The following is a 22180-nucleotide window of genomic DNA, read 5'->3' as shown; positions in this document are numbered from 1 at the left end:
TATCATACAGAGAGAAGGATCAGGATTGTCCAACAAGTAGTGTAATCTAATTAAACCGGGGAGATCTGGTAAATGTAAAGGAGTAAGATTCACATACTTGGATCTGATTTCCTTGAATCTGAGACAGTATAGTAATTGGTGGGCCAGAGATTCAACTGAGCCATCATTACATGGGCACAATCTTTTAGCCTTTTCTTGCTTATTAAATCTGCCATGTAACAAGGCAGAAGGCATAACATTAAACCTGGTGAGCATTATGGCTCTCCTTTGAGCAGGGTTTATTAAGCAATACAGGTAGTGTGCCAAGTGGCCCCGTTCAAATGAGAGAGAAAAATACAGGAGGGAGCATGTTTTCTTGGCTGTGGTGATTAGGGTAGAGAACTCTCTAGGGCAAAGTGAATCCACTGACAGTCCAATAGAGACCATTTTTTCTTCAATTATGGAAAACCAGGGGTTGGAATGGGTGTCAGAGAGCAGATGGTGGACCAGGGAATTACAAGAGAAAATGAATTCACAGCCAGAATCGAAAAGCCCTCAGCCAAGCGGCTGATTCCAAGGAGTTTTGACCTAACTCCAGACAAAAAGCTGCATAGGGCACGCAATTTGGGGATTAGCTCCCATTGGAAACAATGGGGGATGGGACACCCCCTTTGGGAGTCCATAACTTTGGACTCCTTGAACCAAACCTCACTAAACTTGGGGGGTAGCATAAGGACAGTCTCCTGATGATACACTGAAATTCTGGTGCTGATATGTCTAAAAATGCACCCCCTGCATGCACCAATGTCCTGGTGCAAAAAAAAATTGGTTGTGGTGGAGTGGGGGGCATCCAACTCAGGTTTTGCCCAGGGCTACAGTTTGCCTCCTTACGCCTCTGCTAGGATTTGACAGACTTCAAGCTCAGTGGGTGATATTGGACTGTTACCATCTCTCTCTCAGCCTAACCTACTCATAGGGATAAAACTTAGATAGAGCGAAGCCATACGTGTTCTCTCTTGGGATGGTGGGTTAGATCAGGCGCCAGGAGGAAGTCTTAGTGCATCTGTTCAGCTTCCAGGAGGTCCCAAGTTCAGTCCCCAGCATCACTTAAAAGCCTCAGATAGCAGGGGATGTAGTCCTCCTGAGACACTGGAGAGCTTCTGCCAGTCCAAGTAGATAGTACTGGTCCTAGTGTACCAGTGATCTTATTTAAAAAAGAGAGAGAGAGAGCTTCATGTGTTCATGCATCAGTAATTGTAGCAACTTTGAGGGTCTGGGTTTTTTTAAAACAAAATTACTGGATAGGTGGGAACCTAAATTTTACTTGTCATGTGATAACAGTGAAATATGACCACAGACTGATTTGCCCTTAGAAACTATTTTACAATAGTTGAATTGAAAACAAGAGTATTCCTATGATATTACTACCTTGGATTATGTGGTGTACTTTATCTTTGATGTTGGCTTCCATTCCAGAACACATGAAGGGGTAATATATTCCTAATTTTTCGTGTTCACACAACAGCATGCACTTGGCAGAAATAATAGACTGGTTAGCATGAGGCTGAGTATACTGTAACATCACTGGAATATGCCTAAACCTTCCTGGGCTTATATAAACTGTGTACTGCCACTGACTATCAGGAAGATGTCTTTTGTTGACTTGATTTACAGATTAACCCCACTGTACAGCTGACCATTTACTCCTTGTTCCATTTTGCAGTCTTTTTAGAAAAGACAGAAATATCACCCGCACTGAAAGAAACTGCCAAAATTGGTGAGAATAATGTCTGTGACACTTGTTCTCTTCCTGGTTCCCTAGAGGAGTTTGTAGCTGGAGAAAAGATTTGCAGCCAAAAATGTTGCCATCAGATTAAAAACAGGTAAGAGTTATATAAATGCATTAGTTAGTATAACTGCTGCTGCATTGAAAGTAAACACCAAACCAACAGGACAAAAAACTACCACATCACTGAATCAGAATCTTCATGATAGTTTTATTGTACAGTCCTCCTTGTTTTAGTTTAAGAACAGTATTCTTGTATATGGGACTACTGAAGGTTCTATGACATAAAATATATTTGATGCTGTCAATAACTATTTAAATTCATGGGAGCTTTGCAAACCGCTTCAATGGGCCATGAACTTTTTCCAGCCTTTTGTAAATATCATACCAGAAATAAAGCGTGCAAGACTGAACATACAAGTAAGTGACATTAGGCTGCTAAATGCACTTCTTTGGAAATGTTCTATTGATTTCAGTAAAAGTAAAGGTAGTCACTGTGCAAGCACCATCCCATTACTGACCCATGCAGTTATGGCACATCACAATATTTGCTAGGCAGACTATATTTATGAGGTGATTTGTCACAGCCTTCCCCTGTTGTCTACACTTTACCCCTAGCAAGCTGGGTACTCATTTTTCCAACCTCAGAAGGAAAGAAGATTGAAACTGTCTTCCAGCAGAATCAAACTCAGAGCTGCAGTTCAAAGACCTGACACACTCACCTTAAGTATTGACAGCAACAGCCACCATTGTACCCCTACGTACCATCTATTTGTACCATCTATCTGGCAAATTGCTGGCCACCTGGAGGTGGTGGGGTTGGAATCTCGGACGCCATCCACAGTTGGGTTATGATGTTGCTACTGGATTTTAATGTATTCATTATGATTTGAATTATGCTGAATTATGTTGTATATTGGTTTCCTTTGTATTGTTTGTTTGGTTTTATTGTACACCGCCCAGAGTCCTTCGGGGGTGGGAGGTATACTAAATTTAATAAATAATAATAATTAATAATAACAGCACAGTTCTCTATGGCTATTTACACATTTGTGGTCTATTTTACTTTGGGGTACATTCCCTTCAAGCTTGATTGTTGGTTATGCACAGTGATGGGGTTAAAATAATTTAACAACCAGTTACAGGAGTGGGAATTCAAATAATTTAACAACTGATTGTTTACAAGCACCATTTTAACAACTGGTTCTGCCGAAGTGGTGCGAACCTGCTGAATCCCACCACTGGTTATGCACACATTTTCCCCCAGTCGGCATTTGCTCAGAAAATCCCCACAGTTTCCAAAAACTCTTTAAGTGCAACTTTTCCCCTGCCTTCTCAGGGAAAGCAAAGGAGATCACCATGTGTTTAGCTTTCCTTGGGTTTTCTTGCTTCTCACTGCCTTCCCCTGTTCACACCACAGTAGTTCCTACCACTCTTTCGGCCACCATTTCAGGACAATCATAGCAGCTTCTTTTTAAAAATGTATTTTAACAATTAAAGTCTGTGACCCCGGTGAAATTGACAAGGCAAAGTAACACTAGGCCAAGGACATCAATAGCAACAAAAAATCCACAGGCAAACTCCCCAAATGGAGATTGCATGGAAGCAGCAAGGAGGTGGGTGGGCAAAATGGCAGATCAGCTTGGCTAGGGACACTTTGCAGGAGGGTAACCTGTGTAAACAAAATAGTAGTGGAACAAAGAAGTGTGAAAATGAAAAATGCCACTACAAAGCAAAGTTAGAGAATTGGCTCCTTCTCAGCCACAGGGAAAATGGTACATGCATAAATGTCCTATGACTTCTGTGAGGAATTGCAGTGGACTTTTTAAATCCGCACAATGAAAGCTACTTACTGTCCCCCAAACCATGAGGAGAATGTTGCCCATTAGTGAGTAAATCTGGAGGGAACAGTATATTTACTCTTGGAAAATGACTATTGGGCTTTTCAACCAAAGGTTTTGAGCATGGTTTTGGATTGTATAAATACTCTATTTACGGTAAATGTTGTTATAGCAACAAGTTATCATGTGTGCCAGCTAAGAAATTCATGAATTTCAAAACGTGAAACTTGATTTAAATGAATCTGTCTAGGTTTCTTTTGTTTCAGTACCATATTACATGGTTGATCTAATCACCACAGAATACTGATTCTGTGCTTGCTTCAATTTGTGTTGTATTTAGCAGTTTGCTGGAATTTTTCTCATATTAGTTTATGTGTTTTATGGTTTCAGATTATTTTAGTTGCATTTGTATTAGTATTACAATTTGCTAATTCTTTACTTTCTTTAAGGTATTGCAATATTTTAAATAGTTGAAATTGTTGCTTTTAATAGGAGGGCACATAGTTTGAAATAGGCAAAATCTGCTCAGTGAAGGCTGTCAACCTTTCCTTTTGCAGTTTCTATAGTATCCCTCCCATTTTATATTTTTGGCACTCATCATTTTAATTGTATCTTTAGAAGTAGGCATTTTGGGCTTCATTTACGTTTATTCTTTGGCGCCATTGCTTTTTGCAGATTGAAGAAAATTAATATAGACATTATAATTTCATTTTCATTCTAGAGAACAAAAGGAAGACAAGGGAGTATCAGGATTAAATGGTGAAGAGTATTCTAAAGGCACTCAAAAAAGAAAAGCCAAAACATCCCCAAAGGGAGAATGTGATCAAGACAGAGATGAGAAGAAAAAAAGAGAAATGGTTAGTATGGAGTATCTGATGGTCTACTAGGTTAAGGATTCTGAATTTATATATCTTTATTCATTTTTAAGTCATTCAGATAAAGTCAAATTTTACCTGTGCCTTTTAAGATTGCAGGGTGTGATAATTCTGGAACTGTCAAAGTGAAAAACGATGTTTCTTTGAGGAATACTAATTTATGTTTATTCATACATGTTTAACTCTTCATGATCAGTTATATTAATGCAGCGTGGTAGGAATCTGTACAAAGTCATTCACAAATGATCCAACATTACACTTTGATTTACTGCTAAGGAAAATTTTGTAATTGTCTAACTTTTCAATTCAGGATGACAAGCCTGAAGGGAGGATACTAAGAGCTTCTCAGAGAGCCACACGGAAAAGGAAAAGAGAGATGGCAATTTTAAAGCAAAGTAAGTCTGTTTGTGACATTGCATTGGTATGTGATTATATCCCTGACCCAACGATGTAGTTTTTACAGAAAGAAATGAAGTTGGAAAACTAACGTCCCAACCTTGTCAGGGCCTCATTTGGCTCAGAAGTATGGTGTGGAAAAAGGAGGGACTTCAGCCTGCCCTCCTGCAGTTTTTTCCTAAAGCAGATGCAATGTGGAGGCTGATTGCTCCATGTACACTGAACAGCAGGGCAAAATTGCTCCTCCAAAGGACATTTCGACTCATGAGCAACACCTAGTTTGGTGTATACACAAAGTTGTAATTGCCACCTGATTAGCTTGTCTTTAGAGGTTCCATGTATTGGGTGGATTCCCCAGTCCAGTGTACAACATGGTTTAACTATTATTCTAAGTTTTTGGAAACTCTTCTACCAACTTAATGTGCCAGGAAATTCCCTTGACCTATACTACCTGGTCCCCAATTTCACAGGGTGAGATTAAATTGCTAATTATTACACTCCCATCAGGCAATTCACCGGGGGAAGATCTGATCCTACCAGAGTGCTTCAAAGTTTTTGCTAACTGGTGGGCTCCAGTATTGGCAAGATTTTTTACCCAAATAAATGAGACTAGGAAATCACCCCTTCGATGGACAACCAGAATTGTCTCTCCAGTTTATAAAAAGGGCAACAAAAATGATTCCAAAAACTACTGACCAACAAGTCTCTTGAGCATAACATCAAAGTTATTCAGTAAATACCCAAAACTTGAATTAGATGAATGGGTTGAATCTAATAATACCATACACCCATACCAAACTGGGTTCAAAAAGAAGACTTGCTGCTATGAAAGGTTATCAAAAGGCCATGTATGTAGCATTCATGGATCTGGCATCAGCCTTCAGTTCTCTGGACAGAGAAAGGTTATGGTTGAAATTATCTAACCTTAAGTTAGATCAATACTTAATACACCTCATAAGGCAATTTCATCAACATGCCTTTGTAAGAACCTCTGGTACATTGCCTTTGTAAGAACCTCTGGTACATTGAACTAATGAAATACCAGTTGTGAAAGGCGTCAAGCCAGGTTGTGTGCTTGCACCTATTTTGTTTAACCTCTTTATCAATGATGTTGTGGGTAAACTGCAGGGTATGGAATGTATGTCCCCCACTATGGGCAAGTCTAAGGTACCCATATTACTGTATGCTGACAATATGGTATTGATTTCAGGATCTAAAATCAGTTAGTACTGTAAGGAAGAGCGATTAAGTATAAATTCCAAATCTAAGATAATGGTATTTAGGCAAAAACCAAAGAAAGCTGCCAGGAGTATTTTGGCCACTCCAATTGAACAATGTTGCTTCTGTAAGTATTTGGGAGCAACTTTTAGTGAAACTCTCTCATGGAAAGCTCACCTGGCCTCTGTAAGAGCATAAATCTTGAAAAATATGGGGGTGATAATAAAAAAATTTAATTTAAAGGAAGGCTATCTAGTGGACCCAGCCATTAAGCTGTTTGTCAGCAAAATACTTCCGTCTATATTAAATGGAACTGAAATATGGGAGTGGGGTAACCAAATATTGCTGAGCTTGGGAAGACGGCAGAATCGAATTTATGGGGACAATTCTTACACTCCCAATAGGGTCAACTGCAGCTCTAATGAGGGCGGAACTGGGACTGTCCTCAACAAGAGCCTGCATTAATATGATCATTTTAAACTGCTGACTGGGAAATGAAGCAGACAAACAAGACTCTTGGACAGCAGAGTTGCTCACTCCTGAAGACTTTGTCAAAATCTAGGGTTGAGGAAATTACCTCAATCAAAAGTACCTCCATCAAAAAACTGTATCCCAGATGATTTGCTCAGTGGGAGAGAGGACCACAGCCTTTGTGACTGGATCTTCCAAAATGATGCTGTGATAGACTTCAACTTAATTAAACAATCTAAAGTAGTCCCCTGGTTTAATTTTTTTAAAGGGGATCAAACCAGCACCTTGTATTTAGTGAATTTAACAGCTTAAGCAGTAAGGATGGCTTTTACCTATTTGAGATTTCATGCTGTGCTTCAGCAATGAAAACTGGTTGCTTCTTACACATCCTTGCCTCTCAGCACCTTTGTATTTGCAGAGCTGGAGTGGTTGAAGATTTATTGCACTATCTTCTTTTTTGCCCCCTTTACAGTGGTCCAAGGAGTAAATATATCAATAGGGTATTGCCCAACAGGCCAGATTTGTCCAATCATGATACATTGATTTTTTTTGTTGTCTGATACTGATCACTATATTTCTGATAGACTAGTTCCATTTGCACTACAAAGATCAGAAACCAAACAACACAGCAAGGGTCTAATTTTACTTTATTCCTCTTTTATGTATATGTAACCATTGAGTTATAGTTTTAATGTCTTGTGTAATAACTGTGAAGGCCAATGGCCATTGCAATAAACTTGATCTTGATTCTTGACAAAGATATAGTTACTGATAATCTGTTGTGGAAAGTGGCCCACTATTTGCTGTGACATGAGATCCTAATCCATTTGTGATATAGCAACTACTTTGTATTTTGTAAAAGTAAAGTCTCCAAGTACTGTCTTTAAAAGTTTTAGTATTTTGTCTGATAGTGTCATTTACACTTAAGCTCCATTAATTCCATTCTGCAAGAGTTTTTTTTAAGTAGAAGTATAAATGTGATTAGAATAAGTTGCTTGATTACTGGCAAGGATTTTCTCTTTCACAATTACCATTTATCTTTGTCGTTATTAATAATCATTGAGCAAAATTAATCTCTACTTTTCAGCTTAAAGGCAGAATATGTAGATCAGCCATATCTCAAAATTGTATGAAATGATATTGACTGAACTACTTTTTTTGGCTATTAAGTCACAGCTGACTTTCAGTGATTTGCCATTGCCTGCCTCCACCTCATGACTTGCTGTTCCTTGGAGATCTCCCATACAAATACTAGCTAGGGCTGACCCTGCTTAGCTTCTGAAATCTGACAGTTCAAGCTAGCCTGGAGCTATCCAGGTCAGGGCAAAACTTCATTAAATAAAATCACCTCCAGTGATTTATGCCAATAATTTGTTGCAAAACTGTACCTGCATCCGTACATAAAGCTGTTAATTTCTAATTTCAGCTTTAATGTCAAAGGAAAAGAAAGCATGGAGTTGGTCATCATACTTGGAAGAAGAAAAAGCTATAGCTGCACCTCCTAAGATTTTTAAAGAGGTACACTGTGCTTTAAAGTCCTAGCTGGCTATCTCTTGGAAGTATCTTTGATCTTGTATTTGGCATAAATGTGCAGGGCAAATATCAAAATGAAGGTGTTGTGTCCAAATATTGAGAGTTACTCTTAGTCAGAAGAGATAGAAGTGACCTTGGTTGACTTAGGATTCATAAGGCTGCTTCTTGTGTTCATGTAACCTGTATGCATCAAAGGAGAATATGAAAGCAGCATGTTTTCTATACCATTTTTTCCTGAATTTTGAATAGAAAAGGAACTTACACAGCTTTCCCACAAGGAGACCCCTGATCTATCAAATTGGGAGCATATACCTGTTTCCCCTCTTGTATATGTACAGTATCTGCAGTGTATTTTGCTTATGATGTTAGCTATCCTATGAGCAGACCTGTGACATGTCGTAACATGTGAATTTGTGTTGAAACATCTAAAGCAAATGTAGTTAACAGTTTATTAAAAAAACAGTTGACGAACTAGCCTGTAATAATTCTTACATAGCTTACGACCATAATAATTGAAATCCATGTCTATGCCACTGTAAAATTATAGTTGTATGTAATTATAGTTATATATTGTGATTTTGTGTTTAAATTGAAGAGAAGAGCTTTTTTGTTGGAAACTGCAGAACATAAAAGCCATAATTTTGCAAAAAATTCAGGCTGTCTCAAATTTATATGATTTATTTATAGTAATTTCTGTACATAATTTTGCAACTATTTTTGTCTCCTTCTTACATATCTATTTTGATGTTATTCCATCCTTATTCCAATAGTGAGAATGATGTGCAGTATAATTCAGCTGCTGGGGATATAATTGATTCTTATGTGACAGATTTCTTTGAAGTTCAGAGAACCTGGAGGATAGTGACCAAGAGAAAAATGTTGCCTGGTGCTTCAGTTTCTACACACAATTAAATACATCCCACAAACAGGTTTTTTTAAATTTTGTGTGCAAAATTAGACTGGACTCTGCATAGGACTGCCCTGTTAGTATCTTAACTGTAGAACTGAAAATATAGTAAAATTTAAATGAATAAATAACCAAATACGAAAACTTGACATTTCAGTACCAGTCCATCCCATACAACAAAAATTCATTTAAAGTTGGAATGAAACTAGAAGGAGTGGATCCCGAACATCAGTCAATGTACTGTGTCGTTACAGTGGCTGAGGTGAGTGTAAGAACGGTGCAGCACAGGGGGTGTTGAACTTTAGCGTTTCTTGGCATAATTCTATGACAGAAATAAATAAAATGCCAAAAAACCTTGTCACATGCATTTGCAACCACCACCCCCCCCCAAAAAAAACCTGGGTTACCATGGTAAGTAAAGTAAAAAAAAATGCAAAAAAATGATCTGAAAGAAGATTTGATACCAAGCAGAGATTACTAGTAAAGTATAACAGCAGTCAGTAAGAAACAAACCTACTGAACAATTATTGGGCTCACTGTGGCAGTGGGGAAAAAGGAAAAAACAAAATTTACCGAAGGCTTTCACAGCTGGAATTAAGTGGCTGTTGTGGGTTTTTCTGGGCTGCATAGTTTTTGCTCCAACCGGATCTTGGCCACATAGCCCAGAAAACCCACAGCAGCCAAATTACCATGTATAAATTGTATATAAACCTAGTTAAACTGTTGCTCACGTGTATTGATGTGCTTGCGTTATACTGAATTATGTTTTAGGTTCTTTTTCCATTATGGTTGCCATTTATCTTCAGTTGCTGACTGTTCCCCTCTCCCTTTCAAAGAACCAAGTTATCTCTGTGTAGCCCTCTTGAGTACTATTTTGAGAATTCTTCTGGTTGCATTTGGTCATTTTTTTAAAGAGTATTTTGTTATACTTGAATATACCTTTTTTCCTTTTACTGTTCTAGGTTTGTGGCTATAGAATCAGACTTCACTTTGATGAATACCCAGATTGTTATGATTTTTGGGTGAATGCTGATTCTTCTGACATTCACCCAGTTGGTTGGTGTGAGAAAACAGGACACAAGCTTCATCCCCCAAAAGGTAGTATGTTACCTATTTCCTGTTAGGCATTTTCCTTTGCTTTGCATAGTGAACAAAGTGACATATTCATGCAAAGAGGGATTTGGGACACACATAATAGTAAATTGGTACACATGTTACGAACTCTAGTTGTGGAACAATGAAGGATATTCATTTCTATTCATATTTTACTGTACTGAAAATTATTAGGTTCTTAAAGATTCACAATTTAATTTGATGATATTTGAGTTTCAATATCCAGTTTTATAAGCATAGCAACTCCTTTAAAAGAAGTACAAATGGCGGGGAAGAGTCGAAGCCTTTACACCCACAAGCTGTTGTATACATATCATTCTGTAGAACACATTTTCTACTGCAAGTTGCTTCTTTTTTGTAATGTCGTAAACAGCTCTTAATAATATAGTGGTACCTGTTGTAGGGGCTCACCTTGTACACACACTGGCTTCTTTCCCAATCCAAAGATCCAGGTCTTACCGGTACTTTCTTCACAGAGCCTGAGAGTGTGAGTGACAGGCAGGGAGTGGGTGGAGTTGTAGGAGGAGATAGAGGCCCTTTCCGCACGGGCCATAAACAGCACCCTGGGGACGCAAAAACACTGTCCCCAGGGAGCTGTTCGCACGGGGGGTGCAGCTGCTGCACAGCAGCGCCGCCCTCGCGCCTCCTGAGCGGCGCAAAGCTGCTGTTTTCCGACCTCGCTTCCCCAGCAAGGTTTACGGAAAATGGCGGCTTCCAGCCACTGCCGTGCAAACGGCAGTGGCTGGAAGGCACCATCCCTCCATCCTGTGACCGGTGGACCTACCCTCTCTGTGGCCGTCCGGCGCGTCGCCGAGGCCTGGTGACACGCCCCCCCTGCCCTGCGACGCCGGAGCAGTTGCGCAGGGCAGGGGGGCGTGTCCCCTGGCCTCGGCGACGCGCCCGACGGCCGCAGAGACAGTAAGTCGACCGGGCGACGCCAACCCAACCCCCACCATAGCCGTGCAGAATGGCCAGAGTTTCAGACAAGATTTGAAAGAGAAAATAGTAAGGTTTGAGAAATCTGAAGAAAAGCGAGTTGTTAATTACACCTTTCCATGTAGTTAACAGAGTTAACACATGAACCTCTGGGTGCTGGCTTATGAAACATCTTGAAAGTCTATCAGAGATGATTGTAAGGCAATTGAGACTCTTTAAAAGTAGAGAAAAACAGGGTATAAAAACTAATTATTCTTCCTTCTGTTCTCCCGTATAGTTTTTATGGTGGTAATATGTATTTATTCTCTTTTCTTGTCCATCTTCATGGCTTTTGTGCAGGCACACATTGGGACAGCCACAGAAAAGCTTTCTAAAGCTTTCTAGCAGACTAGAAGTGCCCCTCCTCCTTATTTATGGATTTCCACTTTGTTATGACCCAAGGAGAATTTCTTCAGGATTGTGTCAACTTCAGAATTGTGCTTTTGAGGAGTCTCACTGGTGCTGATATATACCCATTCTCCACGCCTTATCTGCCTGGGGGATCATAAAGCAAAGCTGCCTGTGCTTGCTGTCACCAGTCTGCTCCTGAGGGCATGATCAGATAGAGCTGGACCCAAAGAGCTCTTTTTCAAAGGTCTCAACTGTGTGCCAGCCTGAATGAAAGCACCTTCCCCTCTGTGACAAGGGGTGATCTGATAGAGCCTCGGATTCACTGGTTCTTCTGAAAGGTTTTGGCTTTATACCAGCCTGAATGAAGGCACCTTCCTCCTGCTCAGCTGTATCAGCTCTGAGGAAAAATGCAGTAAATTCTGAAACCTCCCCAGGTTTTTCCTGTTTTTTTTTAAAAAAAGGTTTCTTGAGCCTAATGCAAGTTGTATAAACATCATATAAAAACTTTTTTTTCCTGAACTAGTGTTATTTATCAGCAAATATTTGCAGATTTAGGCAATTAATACAATGTAATTAGGAAATTAATACAATGGAATCAATACAGTTCATCAAGTACATTTATTTACCTGGGTGGCAATCCTATCAGTTTTATGTAAACATGTGCCATAAGACATATTTTTAATGGATGAAAGCTATATACCAGTAGGTTATATTTTAGACTTCATTGCCCTATTTTGAATTTTACTTTATAGATTAGCCAGCATATGTATACTCAGTATATTAAAAGTGAAGCTATTAAAAGTGAAGAAAAAAAGTTGTAACAACACATAAAATGCAATGTTTTCCTTAATCCAACCTGCTTCAACAGCTTCTACAGAGCTATTGTCTGTGTGCATCTGTGGCTAGAACAAAACTTAGACTATTTTCTGTCCTTGAACTTGGGATACTAAATTTTGATCTGACTCTCTGCAACTTACTTGTGTTCCTTCAAAACATAACACACGGATTGTTGAAGGCTTTCACGGCCGGATTCAACTGGTTGTGGTGGGTTTTCTGGGCTGTGTGGCCATGCTCTGGTAGATCTTGTTCCTAGGAACAAGATTCATCAGACCACGGCCACACAGCCCAGAAAACTCACCATAATACATGGACCTATGTCTTGTTAGTGGAGTTCATCATAATTCATGACTATATCCTGGGTTCAAATACTAAACATTTAATTGCTTTAGTAGTGAATATAATAATTGTTTCTGTTTCCGTAATGTCTAATGCATTCAGGATAAGCAACAGCTGCTTTTGCATTCCAAGTTAGCATGGGACAGACAATAATATTCCAAAAGCAAAGGATTTTAAAGAAATATTTAATTCTTTTTGATTCAGCAGATAGCAAAAACAATTACAAAGCTGATAGGTGACTGTAGTTGAGATAACAGTGCCTCAAGTTCCATGAATATTTTAGCTTCCTTTTCATTCTCTTTCATGGAATTCTCTAGGATATAAAGAAGATGAATTTAATTGGCCTTCATATCTGAAGAAATGTAAGGCTCAAGCTGCCCCTAAAATCTTGTTTGAAAATCAAAATACAGTAAGTGTTCTCTGATTTTCTCTTCTCTGCTGAGGGTTGTTTCTGTGTACTATACTAATACATGGCTTTGTTGGAAATACAGTGGTTTCTTATCAGTATATTTTTGGACCATTTAAGTCTGAAACAAGGGATATAACCTCTTAAATAAAACAGCTGAAAAATTGTGTGTATTTTCCCATTACCATCCTACTGCCTGTTTGCTGTGGCGCAGTGACATCACAGAGAGCCTCAGGATGGCATTTTTTTCAGGGGTAGCTTGAATTAGTTATGCCATAAACTCTGCTTTTTATGAACTTGGTAGCATTGTAATAACAATCTGCAAAAACAGTCTGCAAGAGAAACATGGCTCAGAAAAGTGGCACGGCAATCCATAACAATCTTTCCAGAGGCTACACATGAAACAGCAGGAACAGGCATTGGATGGATACCGAAAATTTTTGCTTCACAGCATGCAAACAGTTCTGCGTAGATCCTTTTTCTCAGCTTGGCAGGGTATTTCAGATATTTGTTTTACAAGTATGTTTTCAATCGATTATTAAAATGTTTATACCCCCACCCTTTCCTCTTGGCTCTAATAATTACACTTGCACTGTAGCAAATGATCACCTATATCCACACTCTGAATGAGCCTATCATGATTTCAGGAGAATGTTCCTAGATGCTGTCTGTAGTAAAATGGTTCCCTGAATCCATTCTTCATTTGGAGAGCATGAGGCTGTAACTGACTAGCAGACCTCCTGTTTCATGTCTTTTCGAACTGTGAAGCTTGTTGGAGAGAAACACGGTCATACAGCCTGGAAACCACACAACATCCCAGTGATTCCTGCCATGAAAGCCTTCAACAATACATTTTCTGACACATTCAGATTATCTTGGGCATTCAAAATGCATGATGATGAATATTGTACCACATTCGTGCAATTGACTGTTACATAGTCAAGAACACAGGTGTCAAACTCGTGGCCCTCCAGATGTTAATGGACTACAGTTCCCATCATCCCCTGCCAGCATCATTTTATTTATTTATTTATTTATTTATTGTTTTGATTTATAAACCGCCCCATCCCCTGGGGGCTCATGATGGCAAGGGATGATGGGAACTGTAGTCCATAACATCTGGAGGGCCGCGAGTTTGACACCTATGGTCTAGAACCATAGAATGTTTGGCTGTAGATAATTCAGGGGCTTTTGGGGATACATGACTAGACTGTTCTCATTATTTCTTCTTTGTATGGTGTTGTTGGTTGTATGTAATATTACTAATGCACCATGGTCCTACTGATAATTTCTTTTCAATCTCTATGTGTTTCAGACAGTGATTCCATCAGGATTTCGAATGGGGATGAAGCTTGAAGCGGTGGACAAAAAGAACCCTACTTTCATATGTGTTGCTACAGTAACAGACATGGTAGAAAATCGTTTCCTGGTTCATTTTGACAACTGGGATGAGAGCTATGACTACTGGTATGTCTTATTAAAAGTTTTCTTAACTCAATAATAGTAATTGGAATTTTGATTAATTTTCCCACCTCTTCTGTAGTTTTCATGAACTGTAATTTCTGTATTTTATCAGAGTGTTCTTAGGTCTATGATTGTTAATGCAAGAAGTATGACAGGGTCCAGTGGCCTGATTATTGCAGGCATTTTTATGATAATTTACTAAGTCAAAGTGCTGATCATACTATCAAATAATTGTTTGACTTTTTTTCAGTCTCATAATAATCAAAATACTTCTTGGATCTGTAAACCAGTGTCTGCTCTTTGACTTACTACTCTTTGGTTACATAGCTTACTTACTCTTTGGTTACATAGCTTCTTGCTTTGTAAATAATAAGTGTTCCTTTTGTACACTTGTAGTCAGTTGGCAGTTACCATTTAGTGCAAACTATGGTTTGCTACTTCATCCAAACAGGCAAGCTACAGTCTGTATTTCTACTCCAAACAAGCGGTTGGATCCCATGCGCATTTCACTGAGGAGAGAAAGGCAATTTTGCCTGATTCATCTTCTTACTGTGGCCTTGGCTGTCTGTAACAGCTGTGCAGTCTCAAATACTTCCTTTTCAGGAGGTCATAGAAAAATGCCAGGAGAAAGAGAGAATCAGAAACTAATCCCCTTCACCCATGAAAGGATCACTAAGTGGTTTGTTTATGAATGTAATGACCTTGTAGTACATGCTACACTGGAATTGACTGCATACATAAGGGGCCTACAATCCCAGCCTTGTTCGAGTGATGACAGAAGACCTATCAATAGTTTGGGATGACATCTGAAACATCTCAGAGATAGTTCCACTGCAGTTTGCATACAGAGTTTGTATTGTATAAAGTATTATTATGTCCATTTGAATCCATTGTCTCAAATAGAAACAAAGCATTCCAGATTGATTGTATTTGCTGTAGTGCATTTTATTCACAAATTGTTCAGATTTATTAAAATAGAATTTGGTATATAAATAATAAGCTAGGACCCCACAAAGGATTATGGAAGGGTGGAATAACATGAAACATATTCACTGACACAGCTTGTTCAATGTAAAAAGTGGGGGAGGGAGTCATAAAACACTTTCCAAGACTACCCATTTCTGAAGTTAGACAACTGTTGCTCTATTTTGATACTTCTGCTATTCTTCAGCCAGTCAACCTCAATTTAGCTGAGGCAGGTTTCTTAATGAGGCATGGTTACAAGGAGATCTAGTGAAGACAGAATGAAATTGAAAGTGTTTAGAAGAGAGTGAAGTAAATATAGATAGTGAGAGGAACATGTTAGAACATATTAGGCATGCAAAAATAGAATTTGAGGAACAGATTTCTTAAAGAATCAAGATAAACAATAAACATTTATTTAAATACTAGCAGTAAAGCCCATTTTAAAATGAAATAAAATGGGCACTAGATGCAGGGGAGAGGGTAGGCAGGAGAAGTCTGCCCCCCCCCCCTTGTTTTCCAAGCCCTGAGCAGTGTGGGAAACAGGGAAGAGACCCTGATCCTAGATGAGCCCTGCATGGAGGATTGGGCTGTTTCCCCCACCCTTTGTTTCCCAAGCCCTGTGTGGCTTTGGAAACAGGGAAGGCAGGTGGGGAGGGGGCAATCCTTTCTGCTTCTCCCCCCTCCCTCGCCTCCGAAGCCCTGCAGGTCTTGGGAAGAGAGGTGGGGGGTAGTTGGAATTCAAGGGCCACATTTCCAACCAATGGGAGGTTGCACACCCATTGGCTGCGGGTTTGTTGTTGGACATTCCAAACCCTTAGCAAATTTTATATAGGGATATCCAGAGCAGGTAAACAGCCAGAGGAGCTATTGGGACTTTGTATTAGTAATGAATAAGGATTGTTAAAGGAAGCAGGGAAGTGAGTTAGAGAAGCTAGCTGCATTTTTTGCATCTGACTTCATTGTAGAAAATGTGAGACCACAACCCACGGCCACTGTTCTTAAAAAGGCAGCCTGAGGAACTGAACCAACTTGAGGTGATGATGAAGTTCTAGACATACTGGGGAAACAAAAAAACTAATGTGTCATAGTGGCATACAGCCAGGTGTTCTTAAGATGCAGTCTACAGAGGACATATAACACCTCCAAAGGGATTTCAGGCAGGGTGGAAAACAAACTATGGAGAAATGCTGCCCAAAAAATGCCATAGAAGTTAATGGGCTATGCCACACTTTTGGGTGCGTAAGTCGGCAGCCAGCCGAGGAGGCATCCCTGGGCTGAAAACCCTGTGGAACTTGACTAAAGTCAGCTCTGCTACCAGGAATGCCATCAGACAGCCTCAAGACTGGGCTCCTGTGCCAGAAGAACACCATTGCAGTTGCCAGAGTCCGGTGCTATGAAGCTGCATGGCACCCTCCTGCTGGCATGTATGTTCTCCCTCTGGCATATTTGCCCAGTACACCAGTAGAAAGACACCTGCATTAGAGCACCTTTATTCCACTTCCAGGAGTCCATTCATTTCCCCCCCTCCCCCATGGATTGCACTACTATAGGGAACTCAGAAGGGAGCTTGTTTATTTAGCCATTTATATAACATGATACTAAAATCAGGCACTGTACCAGAAAACAGGAAAGTTACACCTATTTTTTAAATAGGTGTAACAGACTTCCCTCTGGGATACACCTCTGAAGATGCCAGATGCAGGCGAAACGTTAGGAACAAGATTCACCAGACTACAGCCACACGGCCAGGAAAACCCATCAGAACCAAAAGGAAAATCCTTCTCAGCATTAACTCTGTTATTTTTTTGTGATGTTACCTGAGACTACATATAACACTATGTAAGAGCATCATGCATTCATTAAAAAAAAATCTAGACTGGAAAAAACAATGGTGCGCTTAATTTTCACATCCTTCCTACTTTGAATAATAACGAAATGGATATGGATAAATATTCTAAAGGCTGCTGTGTGGGTTACATAAGGAAAGTAATTGATAAATGTTGCTTCTGCTACCATTCCATGATACTGGGTAATGTTATTGACTTAGTGTGAAATTACTGAATGTGAGAAAGCTCATGAACTTCTGGGGTGAGGATTCTTTGTTTTCTTTTTAATTCAATTTTGGGCCTGAAACCAAGAAAGCATTCTTCAAGGGGAAATGTTGCTGTTTCAGATTTCAGGTTAATCAAAACTGCTTGGCTGGGTTTGTGGGAATAAGGGAATTCTGCATACAGCTCACAAGCCTTATGATTGCTGAGCCCTGTGATTAGGCCTTCCATTTCCCTGCTGGGGATAGGAGACCTGCTGCCCTGGCTCCCATTGCCCATGGGCATTCAGGTAGCCAGTAGGAGAGATAATGTTGCCATTAGGTGCTGTGTTAGGCCACTTCCAAGGAAAACCCAGAAGTAATGTCACACTTCTCTAGGAATGATAGGCATGATGTCACTTCTGGGTTTTCCCAAAAAGTGATTTAACACCACTCCCCAGTGACCCCATATCCTTGGCGCTCTGTAGACACCCACTGGTTGCTACCCAATGGCTAGCAACCGTAATTGTGAATATTCAAGTTTTGGCTTGATTAATCCAAGGCATGTAAAATTCACAGTGAACACTAGATGGGGGTATGTGGCTTCTGTATAATTAGATAGCAGATCAGTCTTATTTCCAGGAATTCATCAAGATACTAGTGGAAATAACAGTCCCTTTTATTATATTAATAACTATAAAAGACTGTCCACTATTGAAAGACTGTTGTTTTAGCATTGTAGATACACTCCTATTAAATGTTTACCCAAATCAGTATCCCAGTATATTTGGATTCTGTTTCAGTAACACAGTGAGCTACCTAATTCAAAAAGTAAACATAAGTTTTAAACTCCATGCCTCAGTCATTAAACTGCCCTCTAGAAAGTAATCCTGTTGAAGTTATTCGGATTATTTTGCATTAATGAGCAAGTTGTGCTAGTACAAAAAATTTAAACATTCCTTATTCTATTAGCTATAATATTTATTTGCTCTTTCCATTAAAGGTTGCAGAGAACTTGTAAAAAGTCTTTTAAAATCATACGTTAAGAAACACAGCAACAACAAAAAACCTGTAAAGAACAGCAGACTATTACTAGAAAATTAGCACCGCTAACTTAGTTCCTTCTTTTGCCCTAGGAAATATAACCCCCTTTCCCTATTTAGCAGGCAATCCATACCCTGTTTCCCTGAATGTAAGACATCCCCTGAAAATAAGATGTAGTAGAGGTTTTGCTAATGTGCGAAATATAAGGCATCCCCCGAAAGTAAGACGTAGCAAAGTTTTTGTTTGGAAGCACACCCGACGAACAGAACACAGAAAAATAAGACATCCCCTGAAAATAAGACATAGCGCATCTTTAGGAGCAAAAATTAATATAAGACACTGTCTTATTTTTGGGGAAACACGGTATTTTCTTTTGTGTGTCCCACAAGGTTCTTGGTGGAACCTAAGCTGCCATGAAGCCATGTATAGAAATGAAAAATGACTTTATATTTTCCCTGCAGGTGTGAAGCAGCAAGTCCACACATTCATCCTGTTGGATGGTGCAAAGAACACAGAAGGACTCTTGTTACTCCTCCAGGTCTGTGTGAAACAGCACATCTGTGCACATTCATTTCAGAAGATTTGAATCTGTAATTTGAAATGAAGAGTGCCAGACAGTAAGGGCTGAAGTTAGGCCCAAGGTGAATGGAAGCCAACTAGTGTAAGGATGAGAGGGGGGCATAGTTTTTGCAGGTTTTCCCATCCAGCTATGGTCCCCTGCACTGGATTCCATTCTGTTCCCAGTACTCAGGTAGGCACAGAGGACTGCAAAACGCAGACAGAAATCAAAAAGATCCATTCCATGAATGGAGCTGTGCTCACTGTTATTCATATTCAACCCTCCATGTTTTTCTTGGAAATTGTCATGATTATTTAGTAGAAGGCACTTAAGATGTTAATAGTGTATAGAACTTAATTACATGAGATGGTCACATGACTAAAGTAATGCAAGCTACTGTGAGAAACATTTCATTATGAAAAACTGTAATAACGAGCAAGTGGAAATCAATAAACTGAGAGAAGCTTCAGAAAGCATGAAGCATCTCTTGGGACGATGAAATTATTTTATGTGGTCTATTTATAGCCCAACCTTTACATGTACTATAAATATTTAACCTGTCAGTGTCTTAATTGCAGCTTGTTGTTTAGCAAATTTTGTAAAATAGCCCACACAGGATATTGGTGTAATTCACTGCCATACTATGACTCAAATCTTAGGAAAGTAGTGCTTTGAAAACTGCCACTGTTGAACAGTAGGCATTTATAAACACTGAAAGCTCAAATTGGTTCTCTCACAGTGGTAATATTTTCCCCATGATTTCAGTCGATATGAAGATATACTCTGCATTGACAGTGTCAGCAGGAATTTTGTTTAAAGCAAGATTACTAAGAGATTGTTGGCTGGGTAGGTGGCCATCTACATTTAAAACCAATGCATACCTCTTGTAGGTGCAAATTAGTACTTACTCTGTAGCTTTAAAGTGAAACACACAGTCCTCTCAGTCACAGTTTCTTTCATGTTCAAAGCCACAGCAAGCTTGCATGATGTCTTTTGTTCTTTAAGTATTGTAATGAAAGGTTCAATCTGTTGTTTTGCAGCTGGAATTTTTCAAGAGGAATACCTAGTAATATTTTCTTTATGAACATATATTCTGTTAGTATTGAAGTTTTCTGCCTTGGCTGCTAACTGTTCTGGCACCAGAGAACAGCTAAGGAAGTGTAGTGGGGGAGGAAGAGAAAAAGTCAAAGAAGCAGGAGGGCTGGAAGAAAGGGGGGGGGGACAGTTATTTAATTATTTACAAAGTTTGTACTATTCTGTTCTGCCCTCATCAGGGCTAAGTTGATAAATGGAGACTAAGAAAAGGGGGACCAAGAGTAGAAGAGCAAAGAGGATAGCTGGAAGTTGGAAGGAATGTGTGCTTACCAGAAAAAGATAATAGAGACAGATGGATCTGAAAAAAAGATTGAACATGAAGAATGTGTCCAGTTGTGAACAGGTTTAGTTAAGATAATGCACAGGAAAAAATGAGAAAAGAGCTGATGATATGAAAATGGAGAGAAGTCTGAGGAAGAAAGAATAAATGAAGAGAGGAAAATTGTACATAGCTAGGAGTATACAATATGAGGATGTGATATATTTCACAGATTCAAAATGTCACAGATTCAAAATTTGTCGTGAAAAATGTACAGGTTGCTCAAAGAGCATCGCAAATATTCCTCATGAAATAGCTAAGCCTCTTATTATCATTTATTCTGCCAGACTATCCACATGCAAAACAGTTTTCTTGGGATAAATATTTGGAGGAAACCTGTTCCTTACCTGCACCTGCCAGAGCTTTTAAAGTGGTAAGAGATATCTCCTGTAGTTTTTCACACTTTATCTTGCTAATAAGGTACAACTGCTACTGTTGCTATTGGAATCAATGTACATATTAGTAGATTTGCCAACAGCCTGGAGAAAAAGTGTCTTGCTTCTTTAGTGGAGACTTAATGAGATGGTATTTACTAGGTGATAGTATTTAATTTCATGTCATGAAAAGCTTCACTGTGCCATTTCTGCACATTAAGATTCTTTTAAAGAGACAGGACATTTTTTTCTCCAGATTGCTGGCAACACTGTATATTGGATCTTGTGATTTGCCATCGACCCTTCTTGCTTCATCTAAAGCTGTATTTATTTTCTTAAGCCCCTTCCAATACATTTTTCAGGCTATTTGTCTAAGCCAAGGGTTGCTAGCAATCCCTAGGTCAAATTCAACATCCTGAATTTTTCAGCCTAGAGAAGTTTATACATGGGCCCAATTTACTTATCACAAAGCCCTTGTGTCCCTTACTTGTCTCGTATGGGTCTTTTCAACAGGTGTGCTGTGGGAGTAATAATTCTTATGCTCTACTGGATATCTAAATGTAAAAACTTTTATTAGTATCAGTAGGTGCTAGCTAGTCTTGGTCACTATTCTAGAAATTCGGTAAAATTCAGATTTATTCAGGCATAAAATTATCTGTCTGCCCGAATAAGACAAATAGCAATTTCGGATATGCCGCAAAAATTCGGGTTAGTTTGATTTTTTGTGTTATTTCACGTTTCGGCCTGCAGAGGTGCATTTTTTTAAAGCTAGCGGCACCAGAATGTCAGAAGCTCTCCGGATGATACCACCCGAGTTTGGTGAAGTTTGGTTCAGGGGGTCCAAAGTTTTGGACCCTCAAGGTGGGTGCCCACATCCCCCATTGTTTCCAATGGGAGCTAACAGGAGATGCTTCTACCCCTTTGAGGGTCTATAACCTTGGACCCCCTGAACCAAACTTCACCAAACTCGGGTGGTATCATCAAAACAGTCTCCGGAATTTCAGTCCCTGAAAATTTTATGCCACTAGCTTTAAAAATGCGCCCCTGACAGGCACCCCAAGAAATTGCCCAAGATTCTCTGCTCTGCAATGCCTTGGCTCCATTGTAGCCAATGGGGAATTTCTGAGTGGCAGGCTGCACATTTTTGAAGATAGAGGCACCAGATTTTCAAGGTGGCTCCAGGAGACCTTCCTAGTAATAGCATCCAGTCTTGGTGAACTTTGCTTCTGGGGGCGGTGGGATGGGCGGGTTAAGAGAGTTCTGAAATAACTCAGCCAGCAGGCTTCATGTGTAGGAGCAGGGAACC

The 22180-nt window shown here is 39.5% G+C and overlaps 1 protein-coding gene across 5 annotated transcripts in view; it reads left to right on the top strand.

Moving 5' to 3' along the window:
- Positions 1-22180, top strand: part of L3MBTL3 (L3MBTL histone methyl-lysine binding protein 3) — a 71987-nt gene that overhangs the window by 24353 nt on the left and 25454 nt on the right. For all 5 annotated transcript variants that reach the window (XM_048490867.1, XM_048490829.1, XM_048490847.1 and 2 more), the window contains exons 4-13: positions 1703-1862; positions 4328-4463; positions 4792-4876; positions 7993-8084; positions 9164-9268; positions 9969-10104; positions 12939-13030; positions 14343-14494; positions 18989-19065; positions 20788-20873. In XM_048490867.1, the coding sequence (XP_048346824.1) occupies positions 1703-1862; positions 4328-4463; positions 4792-4876; positions 7993-8084; positions 9164-9268; positions 9969-10104; positions 12939-13030; positions 14343-14494; positions 18989-19065; positions 20788-20873 (1121 nt within the window). The remainder of the gene's footprint in view (positions 1-1702; positions 1863-4327; positions 4464-4791; positions 4877-7992; positions 8085-9163; positions 9269-9968; positions 10105-12938; positions 13031-14342; positions 14495-18988; positions 19066-20787; positions 20874-22180) is intronic.

This window comes from Sphaerodactylus townsendi, linkage group LG01, assembly GCF_021028975.2.
Source record: "Sphaerodactylus townsendi isolate TG3544 linkage group LG01, MPM_Stown_v2.3, whole genome shotgun sequence".
Lineage (NCBI taxonomy): Eukaryota > Metazoa > Chordata > Lepidosauria > Squamata > Sphaerodactylidae > Sphaerodactylus > Sphaerodactylus townsendi.
This window is presented reverse-complemented; position numbering and strand designations above follow the sequence as displayed.